The sequence below is a fragment of the Cherax quadricarinatus genome, chromosome 15, assembly GCF_038502225.1.
Source record: "Cherax quadricarinatus isolate ZL_2023a chromosome 15, ASM3850222v1, whole genome shotgun sequence".
Lineage (NCBI taxonomy): Eukaryota > Metazoa > Arthropoda > Malacostraca > Decapoda > Parastacidae > Cherax > Cherax quadricarinatus.
This window is the reverse complement of record NC_091306.1, coordinates 19880064-19893573: the sequence shown is the minus strand read 5'-3', so window position 1 is coordinate 19893573 and position 13510 is coordinate 19880064. Positions and strand designations below refer to the sequence as shown.

Here is a 13510-nt window from a genome sequence, read left to right as displayed (position 1 = left end):
TCGTCAGAGGGCAGAAGAGGGGTTGTTGAGGTGGTTTGGTCATTTAGAGAGAATGGATCAAAGTAGAATGACATGGAAAGCATATAAATCTATAGGGGAAGGAAAGAGGGGTAGGGGTCGTCCTCGAAAGGGTTGGAAAGAGGGGGTAAAGGAGGTTTTGTGGGTGAGGGGCTTGGACTTCCAGCAAGCGTGCATGAGCGTGTTAGATAGGAGTGAATGGAGACGAATGATACTTGGGACCTGACGATCTGTTGGAGTGTGAGCAGGGTAATATTTAGTGAAGGGATTCAGGGAAACCGGTTATTTTCTTATAGTCGGACTTGAGTCCTGGAAATGGGAAGTACAATGCCTGCACTTTAAAGGAGGGGTTTGGGATATTGGCAGTTTGGAGGGATATGTTGTGTATCTTTATACGTATATGCTTCTAAACTGTTGTATTCTGAGCACCTCTGCAAAAGCAGTGATAATGTGTGAGTGTGGTGAAAGTGTTGAATGATGATGAAAGTATTTTCTTTCTTTTTTGGGTCACCCTGCCTCGGTGGGAGACGACCGACTTGTTGAAAAAAAAAAAAAAAAATATATATATATATATATACGTATATATATATACTCAAATTCCCATCCACAAATCTCTCCATTCCCTTGTGTGAAGTTAAACAGATCATGGCAACATTTAAAGAGATATTGTCTCTGAAACACAAAATGAGGTGAAATCTGAAACAAGATTTATTATAAGGACAGAATTATTGGCATTAGCAATTTCTGAATTTGCAGGTACCTCTGGGAACTAAACCCTTGCAAATCTGGAGTTTCAACTGTACTGTATAATTCTTGGCCCATCTTCCATTGAGGTAAGGTTACCCAACAAAGAAAACTTTCAGTCGCTCATTCAATCACTGTCTTGCCAGAAGGGTGCTGACATCACAATTCAAATGCCCCTCCAAACTGCAACATCCCCACCTCTCCTTCACAGTGCAGGCATTGTACTTCCCACCTCCAGGACTCAAGTCCCGCTAATCAGTTTGCCCTGAATCACTTTATTAATGTTACCATCTTCACACACTCAACACATCAAATCATAAAAACCACTTACCTCTACTCCTATCTAAAGTGCCCACACATGCCTATTTGATGTCAAAGCACCTAGCATTCAACCTTTCCTAGGATGGGCTCTACCCCTCCTTCCCTTTCACCCCAGAAAATATGCTCTCCTAGTAATCCTATTTTTCTCCACCCTCTTAAATGTCCAAGCCACCTCGACAAACTTTGCATATTCACACTAACCATTACCCACAAACACAGACATCTCTACTACCTCCAGCTTTCCTGCTGCAACATTCAAGACCCATCCTTCACATGCATACAATGTTGATACCACTATACTCTGGATAAAGATTGTCTCCACAACTGCCTCAATGCACCATCCACCTGTTTACCTTCATCAATTCTATGGTTCACCTTGTCTCTCACAGAGCATTCTGCCTAAAAGTTCACTCCCAAATACAGTATCACAACACATTTACTTTCTCTATACTCCCTTCATCCAATCTGATATCCAATTTCTCATTGCCTATATTTTTTGATACTCTCAACACCTTTCTCTTTGTTTTCTTTTAGTTTTCATCTTTTACATACCCTCCCAAATTCATTTACCAATATTTACAACCTCTTCAGAATCCCTTAGTGTCATTGGCAAAACAACCGTTACAACTCACACTCCATACCTGATTCACAATTTTTCAGTCCCACACCTTTCCCCAACACCCAAGCATTTGCTTCTTTTACAACTTTCTAATCATTTTCTTTTATCCAATCAATTTGCATTTTTTTTTTTTAACATTACAACCATCTCTCACTGTGGAAGGGTGACCCAACAAAGAAGGAAATACTTTCACCATCACTCATTGTCTTGGCAGAAGCATCCTGACATTACAGTTTGGATGACCCTTCAAACTGCAACATCCCCACCTGTTCACAGTGCAGACAGTGTACATCCCACCTCCAGAACTCAAGTCAGGTTAACTGGTTTTCCTGAATCCCTTCATAAATGTGAAGGGATATTACCAGTAGATATTTGCTGGTAATCATACTCTTACATATATTTGGCTTAGTACCAATGGTTACATTTTCATTGGATGTACAGCATTATATCAGTCATCTAAGTAGTTTATCAAATACATTGAATACATAACAATAAAACAAGTAAAAGGCAGCATTTATTACACAAACTGTGGTAGGATTCTTTAAATGTCACTACATTATGAAAGATTCAAATTAACCAATAAAATAGCATGTGTCAAAAGCTAAATACTTTTTTATACTGTCAACCAGTGGAGGTTAACAAGAATTAAAAAAAATCACAAGAACTTTCCTTGGCTATAAGTATGTAAAATTCTTGTATTAAATTATGGAAGCATTCTACTGTTATACATAGTTACTGTGCATTTAATGCTAGGCATATAGAGCACAGTAGAAAATCTAATATATTAATATTTTTATAATATGTACTGCCTTATAAACACTTATGTCAGATTACTTCATACTTGACCAAAATATGCAGCATGTAGTTTTCATTCTACAATTGTCACAGTACTAAGTGATCCACATGTATAATGTTTCCATTTGAATATACTGTGCAATATTAACAATCTTGCAACTGTCAAAATTGATTTACTGTAGTGCATTGGGCAACATGTTACTGCTTTCTCATGCAGTTTTATGAAGATTAATTGTGTACATTTTGATTGTATATTCCTCAGTGATATTTTATCATTGTGAATTAGTCAACAAAAACTATGTATACATTTATTAAATGTTGTCAACAGCGTTTAAATATGACAAAAAAAAAAAATTCTCTTTTGGCGAAAGAGTTATATCAGCAATTCCAGATCCTGGCAATGTTATATATTTCTTTGGCATGATCAGTCAAAAAATTCATACTGAACATAGGACATGTACACTTAAACAACTTGGGACAACCAGTTACAACTATGCCACCAGGCAGATCTTAACGTACTGTTCATATATAGCATTAACTACTAAACTATTATAGGTGCTCAAAAATAAAATATACAGTATGAACCTTCAATACCAGGTAAAGGGGTCTTCATATTTCCAGTAGTCATTATTCTCATCTTCAATAACTATGAATTAACTCATAATGGAATACTTTAGTTAACAAAGAAATTTATGCTTAATTGTATACTGTAAGACAATATTTATATGTATTAACACAACAATCCATAACATAAAATGTTAAGCAGAGTAAAATGCTTCTCTCTGGTGGAGCTTTGATGAATCACTTAAGGGGAAAAATCACTCACAAATACAGTACTCATAATTACCAGTAAAATCGGATTTGATGCACAGTTTTTAGCTCTGTGAGGTTCTTTTCACCTTCTGGGGCTTGTTTATTTACTTTATAGCACAATTGGTGTGTGTTCATCTTGCAACTGAAAAGTGTTTGGGTTGAACCTGAGGAGAAGATGGATGCATGCACAAGTTTCCTAACATCTATGACAGGATATATTCATCATGAGGCATGTGTCTGTGAATATAACCTGACAATTTAATCCCTACCTTAGGATTAAAGTATGATTGGCAGTGAACAGGTGATGTGCAACCTTTATACATTTTTAAGCCCCATTAACCAATCCAAACATCTGCTACATCTGTTCCTTGAGAATTACCTTAAAGGACCCTAATGAAAATAAGTGCCACTTCTTGACTTTGAGTTATCCTGGCCTATGGCTGAGCTGCAAGGTTAGAAGAAACAGAAAAGGCCACAGGTAAATCACCATCTAAGTTTACTAATCCTAATTGTGTTCATCTGTCTGTCATTTTAGATGTTACCTTGACTAAAGATCATCCCCAAATCACAGTTGACAACTTTAGACAAAGCTAAGTAACTCGGTTAAGGATACTAGATATAGGATTATAATTTGTAATACGTATACTGGTGTTTGTCCTTGTCATTAGTGTCCATAAGAGATTCACTTATTCTTCAATGTTGGGTGACGAGAAGAGGCAATTAACTTGACCTACATATTATCAGTATTATATTTAAGAGGAAGCACTAAACCCATAGGGGTCATACATTGCCTGAGGAATGGGAGGTAATAAGGTTTGATCCAAGGAAAGGGAAGGTTGTTCAAATTCTTTGGATCAAGAGTCCTTGAAGGGCTGAAGTATGATAGATTACTAGCAGCAGTTGATTATAAATAATAACCTCCCATTCCTAACAAATCACAAAATCATAATGACATGATTGCAAACACACCACTATACAGATGGGCCCCCCACCTTTACAGTGGCTTGTTTCCCATTCCAAAAGCTGTTTTGTTTTTAATTCAGTAAACTTATAAGACTTGCCTTTTCTTATGCTTCTTTTCCCTTCAAGGGGGGTGAATGCTGGGTAAAGGCCTCGTGATCAAAATAATTGGAGAAGCTTTCTCTTCCTTTGACTCAAATATTATTACATCCTATTCTGTAGATGCTGCATGACCCCTACATATTTAGTACATTACTATGATTATAATAAGGATATCTTACTATGATTATAATAATATCTTTCTCACCACCTCTTCACCTGACCTGTCTACTAGCTTCTGTCTTACTGATGTTTTGCTAATGGTTCATCCCTTCAAGGGAGGTTCCATGACACTGGTAAGGGGCTCTTGATCTAGGGAATTGGATCTGTGCTCCAGTTCCCTGAAATGAGCCTGAATACCTTCCATCCCCCTGCACATGCACTGTATAATCCTACAAGTTTAGCGTTCCCTCATAATTATAATAATAATGCTAATGGTTCAGGGCTGACTGAACCCTAAGCTCAAGTTTCCTTTTCAAACTGTAGGTTAGTTGTGACTTATTCTCATCAGGGTACTGTGATTTTTATTTACATCTGATATTAATGGTATATGTAGGTATTTGTCAATGGTGATTGTTATTCCCAAGTGGTTCATAAAACTGAACACACAGCAGGTTCTCATGCATTAAAATGTAGTATTTTAATATTAGCTGTATTTTCTTCCATCTTTTTTGTTTGGCTATGGGACAAAACTTAAGCCACCAAAAATATGTATAGGTTAAAGTATGCTAATTGGAATTAAAAGCCTTGTGGAATAATCTTAAACTGGTAAAGATCAATTCCTTTAACTACAGTGTACACAAATTAATATATAGGATTCACTTACATAGACAATATAATATATAAATTAACTGAAACAATGTAAGACACTGCTAGCAACAATAGTTTTACAATCTCAATTACTGCAAACACTTGATCACTTACAATGAACTAAAAGTGTAAGTAATCAGTACACAAAATCAAGTTTTGTATCAACAAATCTGTAAGATATCTAAGTATCCAAAACTTTTATATACTTTTAAATAATAGATTTAAAAATGCTTAATTCCTCTGATGCCAAATTCTGTCAAATATTTTTATATTAAAAGCAGTGATAATGATCTCTTTCATAAAAAATTATCAGGAAAAATGTTTTACAATACTGACAAAACTATGGGAGGAATAAGTCTAAATAAAATAAACAATGAAAGCACCACCAGTATCAGGTTCATTAAAAACAGCATTCAAAAAATTGCAAATATTTTCTTCTGAGGACACGGAATGCACTTTCAATGAGTCGTATGTAGTGTGACTTCCAGTTGGACATAACAGTAATTTTCAGAAAGCATGCATCTGTTTCATGAATGTACAACACATGGAATGCACCTCTTAAACTTCATTTAAACTGCATGAGCCAAATTCTTAGGCTCAGAACACCAAAATTCGCTTTTCTACAGGCTTACGACAGATTGGACATTCATGCATGCGGTCACCACACATCTGGCATGTTCCATGGCCACAGAGGAAGATCATGTTCTTTAAGCGGTCAAGACAAACTGGACACATTGTCTGAAGGGAGAGAGAAAGAAATTATTTTTATATTTTTGATAAATTTCAATTACAGTGGTAGTTTGACTTACGAGTGCCCCAACTTACAAGTTTTCCGAGTTACAAGCCATCACTTGGTCGATTTTTTGCTTTGAGTTGCGAGCCAAAATCTGAGTTACGAGCGAGCTTCAGATATGCCACCACTAGTTGGTGCAGCAAACGCCACATCCGCCAAGCATCCCAGCGTTTTGTGCTTTTTGTGCAGTTATTTTGCCAAATTTTAAGAAAAGTGCACAGGACAGTGCTCAGAAGAGGATGATGTCCATTGAATTAAACCATAAAATCATAGAAAATTGCTTCTGTTTCTATGTTTTCCTTAAGAAACTAGAGATCTAGTGTAGTTAGCCTCACAAACACTGTTTTCTTTTATAATATGAAGGACAAGAATGGGAAAATATGGTCAGAGCGATAATTATTTTTACCTCGGGAGTGTCTGTCACCATTCCTCACACAATGACATATTTCATTCATTCTAGAGTATATACCATGTTATGTTTTTTATATTGTTTGTCATATAAGATCAATTGTGATAGATAAATAAGCCGTAGAGTTGATATAAGCGTTATACCGAAGTATTTTCTCCTGCCTCCCGAAAGTCGAGAATTCCGCTGGAATGGATTAATGTCATTTCAATTAATTTCAATGAGGAAAATTGATATACGAGCAAATTGAGTTCTGAGCTTGGTCACAGAACAAATTAAACTCGTAAGTCAAGGTACCACTGTATATAAGCATGGACAGCAAAACTTTATTATTCATACAACTCTTCTATTCACCAGGCTTTTGAATAGATGGGTCTCTTATATACTACTAGATTATGAATGAACTCTTATATACTAGATTATGGATGAACTATCATGATTCCTTCTGGATACCAATCCTCCAGAGATTGACTAAACAATGTCCTAACCAAGAGCCTATGTGTATTATATGTTTTGCTCCATTATTGTACAAATTTCACAGTACAGTGGACCCCAGGTTAACGATATTTTTTCACTCCAGAAGTATGTTCAGGTGCCAGTACTGACCGAATTTGTTCCCATAAGAAATATTGTGAAGTAGATTAGTCCATTTCAGACCCCCAAACATACACGTACAAACGCACTTACATAAATACATGTACAGTGGACCCCCGCATAGCGAACTTAATCCGTGCAAGAGGGCTGGTCGTTATGCGAAATGTTCGCTATGCGAATTAATTTTCCCCATAAGAAATAATGGAAATAAAATTAATCCGTGCAAGGCACCCAAAAGTATGAAAAAAAATTTTTTTACCACAAAAAAATGTTAATTTTAGTACACACAAACTGAAAAAGGCATGCACAATTACATGACACTTACTTTTATTGAAGATCTGGTGATGATTGATGGGATGGGAGGAGGGGAGAGCATTACCTTCTTACTGTTTAGAAGGGGAATCCCCTTCCATTAGGACTTGAGGTAGCAAGTCCTTTTCTGGGGTTACTTTCCTTCTTCTTTTAATGCCACTAGGACCAGCTTGAGAGTCACTGGACCTCTGTCGCACAACAAATCTGTCCATAGAGCTCTGTACCTCCCGTTCCTTCAAGACTTTCCTAAAATGGGCCATAACATTGTCATTGAAATAGTCACCAGCACGGCTTGCAACAGCTGTGTCAGGGTGATTTTCATCCATAAAGGTTTGCAGTTCAACCCACTGTGCACACATTTCCTTAATTTTTGAAGTAGGCACAATGGATTCCACAACTGGCATAGGCTTCTCAGGGTTAGCCCCAAACCCTTCAAAATCTTTCTTAATTTCCATACTAATTCTCACCCTTTTTACCACAGGGTTGGCACTAGAAGCTTTCTTGGGGCCCATGGTCACTTATTTTCCAGAAACAGCACCGAAAACACTGTAATAATACGAAATATTCCGAGTGTATGCTTGAATGTTACCGCGGAGGCTAGCTGGTAAACAATGGGACGGGCGGCACATGTGAGGCTGGCTGAGGGCCCACATTGGACGCGTCTCGGACGAAGTTCGCTGAGCGGGTTTTTGTCTACTATGCGGGGCAAAATTTCAGCGAACAAAGCGTTCGCTATGCGGATTGTTCGCTATGCAAGGCGTTCGCTATGCGGGGGTCCACTGTACACTTACATAATTGGTCGCATTCGGAGGTAATCGTTATGCGGGGGTCCACTGTATTTTCATATGCTATTTAAGGTTGTATTCTAGTTTTCCTGGTCTCATTTTATAGAATGGAAGACATATTACAGAAATTGTTATGATTTTTGATTGGTTTCACAATAAAAAGTACCTTGAAATTGAGCTCAAAGTAGCAGAAATATTTGATTTTTGCCAAAGTTCAAAAGTAAACAAATCATGCCACGCGTCCAATACACGTCAACTGGTGAGTCTAATATTCTTTCAGAAGTGCGCTGATATTAGTTATACCATTTCTACACTAATGCAGTAGTCTGATTAACAGTAAATCTTCTATTTTTTGTGGGAATAAAAATTCAAAGTGGAAAGCAAAAGAAATGCAAGAGGGGCCTGGGGACGTGACTAATGAACAGAGGAAATGTTATTTTAGTGCCAGGAATGTCTGTCTTGTTTATTCTGGACCCTATTTATTAATTGGCATCTTTTGAAACTTGTGTGAAACTGGCAAAATTGCCAATTTCTAATCACTTTACTGGATAGTTGAAATTGGTGAATGGGTGGTTTCTTATACTCATTTGATAGAAAAAATGGAGTTCTAGCGAAAGTTATGATTTTTGTCGACTAGTACAGTATAATTGGCAGAAAATAGGGCTCAAAGTGGGCAAAATCGCCGATGCGTAAACATCATCTAGACCGCTAACTTCGCGAGGACATAATTCCCTAAGTTTGCCATCAAATTTCATACTTTTGGTGTCATTATGATCGGGAAAAGATTCTCTTTATTTTCATAAGATTTTTTTTTTTTTCCTGAAAAACTTTCGACCCTGAGAACAAGTTTAGGAGAGGGCCTCTCGACCCTGAAATGGTTAATAAATACTATGTCCATTTTGCAACCCCATTTTTTAACCCTTTGACTGTTTCAGTTGTATATATACGTCTTACGAGGTACTGTGTTTGATGTATACGTATATACTTATAAATTATAGCGGCTTCAAATCAAGCAGGAGAAAGCTGGTAGGCCCACATGTGAGGGAATGGGTCTGTGTGGTCAGTGTGCACCATATAAAAAAAATCCTGGAGCACGCAGTGCATAATGAGAAAAAAAAAAACTCTGACCGTTTTTTTTTAATCAAAATGCCAACTTTGTGGTCCATTTTCGTATAGTATTTATGGTTGTATTCTCGTTTTCTTGGTCTCATTTGATAGAATGGAAAACATATTATAGAAATAAATGTGATTTTGATTGGTCTTACTATAAAAAGAACCTGGAAATGGAGCTCAAAGTAGGGGAAATGTTTGATTTTTGCCGATGTTCAAAAGTAAACAAATGAAGTCATTGTCCAATAAATGTCCAACTACCCATTTTAATATGCAGTCATGAATGGGTTGACATTATCTGTACAATTATTACAGTATTGCAGTAGTCTGCATAACAGTAAATCTTCTATTTTTTGTTTGAATAAAAATTCAAAATAGAAAGCAAGAGTAATATCAGAGGGGCCTGGAGACATGACTGATGAACAAAGAAAATGTTATTTTAGAGCCAGGAATGTCTGCATTGTTCATTCTGGACCATATTTTGAAATTATCATATTTTTTAATTTTCGTGAAATTGGCCAAATTGCAAATTTCTGACCATGTTATTGGGTAGTTGAAATTGGTAAATGGACAGTTTCTTGTACTCAATCGATAGAAAAAGTGGAGTTCTAAAGAAATGGCTATGAGTTTGGTTGACTGAAACAATGGAATGAGCCAAAAATAGGGCTCAAAGTGGGCAAAATCGACAATTTGCAAATGTTGCCGAGGTCGCTAACTTCATGAGTGCACAATTCAGTCAGTTTTCCATCAAATTTCGTTTTTTTTGGTGTCATTACAATCGGGAAAAGATTCTCTATCATTTCATAGGAAAATATATATATATATATATATATATATATATATATATATATATATATATATATATATATATATATATATATATATATATATATATATATATATATATATATTTTTTTTTTTAATTTTTGCAACACTAGGAGACACCTCAGTATTGGGGGTTGTGACAGTTAAAGGGTTAAATACTATTAATTATAATTACTTGCTAAAAATTTTTTTAATACTATAATTACTATCAGTCCATTTTACTTTTGTACATTTTTTTCAGATTATTAATTATCATTACCTACTAAAAACTTGTTTTAATATACATGTACTACATTTACTATCAGTCCATTCAACTTTATAAAATTAAACACTATATTCTTTTAGTGCAGTTCTTTACTTTTAAATACTTTGTACTGCCCTATAAGCTCTAATATTACTACCATTGCAATACTGAATCCTCATAGTTGTAAATAAAAATCTAATACACTTGTAACAGAAATTATTATTTTTTTTTTTATATTTTGTAATTAATATTACTTGCTTAAACTTTGTTCAACACCACATTTACTATCAATCCATTTTACTTTAGTACAACTTATCACTACATTCTCTCTTTTTATTTCTATTTTCTTTATTTTTAATTTACCATTACTTGCTTACTATTATTATAGAACTGATAACCAGTGCAATATTATATGGTCAAACTTGTACCATAATAAGAGTTTGCATAATCCCTGTATCTTATAATTACTTATCTTAATCTACTATTATACACTATTATTTTTTGTTTTATATATTTTTTTTTAACAAGTCGGCCATCTCACACCGAGGAAGGGTGACCCAAAAAGAAAGAAAATCCCCAAAAAGAAAATACAGTGGACCCCCGGTTAACGATATTTTTTCACTCCAGAAGTATGTTCAGGTGCCAGTACTGACTGAATTTGTTCCCATAAGGAATATTGTGAAGTAGATTACTCCATTTCAGACCCCCAAACATACACATACAAACGCACTTACATAAATACACTTACATAATTGGTCACATTTGGAGGTAATCGTTATGCGGGGGTCCACTGTACTTTCATCATCATTCAACACTTTCACCTCATCCACACATAATCACTGTTTTTCCAGAGGCGCTCAGAATACAACAGTCTAGAAGCATATACATATAACGATACACAACATATCCCTCCAAACTGCCAATATCCTAAACCCCTCCTTTAAAGTGCAGGCATTGTACCTCCAATTTCCAGGACTCAAGTCCGGCTATATAAAATAACCGGTTTCCCTGAATCCCTTCACTAAATACAGTGGACCCCCGGTTAACGATATTTTTTCACTCCAGAAGTATGTTCAGGTGCCAGTACTGACCGAATTTGTTCCCATAAGGAATATTGTGAAGTAGATTAGTCCATTTCAGACCCCCAAACATACACGTACAAACGCACTTACATAAATACACTTACATAATTGGTCGCATTCGGAGGTGATCGTTATGCGGGGGTCCACTGTATTACCCTGCTCACACTCCAACAGCTCGTCAGGTCCCATATACCATTCGTCTCCATTCACTCCTATCTAACACACTCACACACGCTTGCTGGAAGTCCAAGCCCCTCGCCCACAAAACCTCCTTTACCCCCTCCCTCCAACCTTTTTGAGGACGACCCCTACCCCGCCTTCCTTCCCCTACAGATTTATACGCTCTCCATGTCATTCTACTTTGATCCATTCTCTCTAAATGACCAAACCACCTCAACAAGCCCTCTGACTAATACTTTTATTAACTCCACACCTTCTCCTAATTTCCACACTCCGAATTTTCTGCATAATATTTGCACCACACACTGCCTTTAGGACATCTCCACTGCCTCCAACCGCCTCCTCGCTGCAACATTTACAACCCAAGCTTCACACCCATATAAGAGTGTTGGTACCACTATACTTTCATATATTCCCTTCTTTGCCTCCATAGATAATATTTTTTGCCTCCACATATACCTCAATGCACCACTCACCTTTTTTCCTTCATCAATTCTATGATTAAGCTCATCCTTCATAAATCCATCCGCTGACACGTCAACTCCCAAATATCAGAAAACATTCACTTCTTCCATACTCCTCCCCAATTTGATATCCAATTTTTCTTTATCTAAATCATTTAATATTCTCATCACTTTACTCTTTTCTATGTTCACTTTCAACTTTCTACCTTTACACACACTCCCAAATTCGTCCACTAACCTTTGCAATTTTTCTTTAGAATCTCCCATATGCACAGTATCATCAGCAAAAAGTAACTGTGTCACTTCCCATTTTGTATTTAATTCCCCATAATTTAATCCCACCCCTCTCCCAAACACCCTAGCATTTACTTCCTTTACAACCCCAACTATAAATATGTTAAACAACCATGGTGACATTACACATCCCTGTCTAAGACCTACTTTTACCAGGAAGTAGTCTCCCTCTCTTCAACACACCCTAACCTGAGCCCCACTATCCCCATAAAAACTCTTTACAGCATTTAGTAACTTACCACTTATTCCATATACTTGCAACATCTGCCACATTGCTCCCCTATTCCACTCTATCATATGCCTTTTCTAAATCCATAAATGCAATAAAAACTTCCCTACCTTTATCTAAATACTGTCCACATATATGCTTCAATGTAAACACTTGATCTACACATCCCCTACCCACTCTAAAACCTCCTTGCTCATCCGCAATTCTACATTCTGTCTTACCTCTAATTCTTTCAATAATAACCCTACCGTACACTTTTCCTGGTATACTCAGTAAACTTATTCCTCTATAATTTTTGCAATCTCTTTTGTCCCCCTTCCCTTTATATAAAGGGACTATACATGCTCTCTGCCAATCCCTAGGTGCCTTCCCCTCTTTCATACATTTATTAAACAAAAATATCAACCACTCCAACACTGTGTTCCCCCTGCTTTTAACATTTCTGTCATGATCCCGTCAGTTCCAGCTGCTTTACCCCCTTTCATTCTACGTAATGCCTCACGCAACTCCCCCACACTCACATCCTGCTCTTCTTCACTCCTAAAAGATGGTATACCTCCCTGGCCAGTGCATGAAATTACTGCCTCCATTTCTTCGTTGACATTTAAAAGTTTCTCAAAATATTCTTGCCATCTACCCAATACCTCTATCTCCCCATCTACTAGCTCCCCTACTCTGTTTTTTAATGGACAAATCCATTCGTTCCCTAGGGTTTCTTAACTTGTTTAACTCCAAAACTTTTTCTTATTTTCATTAAAATTCCTTGACAGTGCCTCTCCCATTCTATCATCTGCTCTCCTTTTGCACTCGCTCACCACTCTCTTCACCTTTCTTTTATTCTCCATATACTCTACTCTTCTTATAACACTTCTGTTTGTAAATACCTCTCATAAGCTACCTTTTTCTCTTTTATCACACCCTTTACTTCATCATTCCACCAATCACTCCTCTTTCCTCCTGCACCCATCCTCTTATAACCACAAACTTCTGCCCCACATTCTAATACTGCATTT

At 36.6% G+C, this 13510-nt stretch overlaps 1 protein-coding gene and 1 long non-coding RNA gene across 9 annotated transcripts in view; one reads left to right on the top strand and one right to left on the bottom strand.

Annotated features, from left to right (window-relative positions):
• LOC138852722 (uncharacterized) overlaps positions 1-13510 on the top strand; it is a 177115-nt gene that overhangs the window by 80122 nt on the left and 83483 nt on the right. Inside the window, exon 2 of one of the 5 annotated variants that reach the window (XR_011392036.1) lies at positions 775-851. The exons of the other annotated variants lie outside the window; for them this stretch is intronic. This is a non-coding gene — a long non-coding RNA (uncharacterized lncRNA). The remainder of the gene's footprint in view (positions 1-774; positions 852-13510) is intronic. 5 annotated transcript variants of the gene reach the window in all.
• The window catches only part of LOC128705821 (E3 ubiquitin-protein ligase mib1), a 122486-nt gene continuing 111179 nt past the window's right edge, over positions 2204-13510 (bottom strand). For all 4 annotated transcript variants that reach the window (XM_070085193.1, XM_070085196.1, XM_070085192.1 and 1 more), the window contains exon 9: positions 2204-5917. In XM_070085193.1, coding sequence (XP_069941294.1) covers positions 5777-5917 — 141 coding nt within the window. In that variant the 3' untranslated portion in view covers positions 2204-5776. The remainder of the gene's footprint in view (positions 5918-13510) is intronic.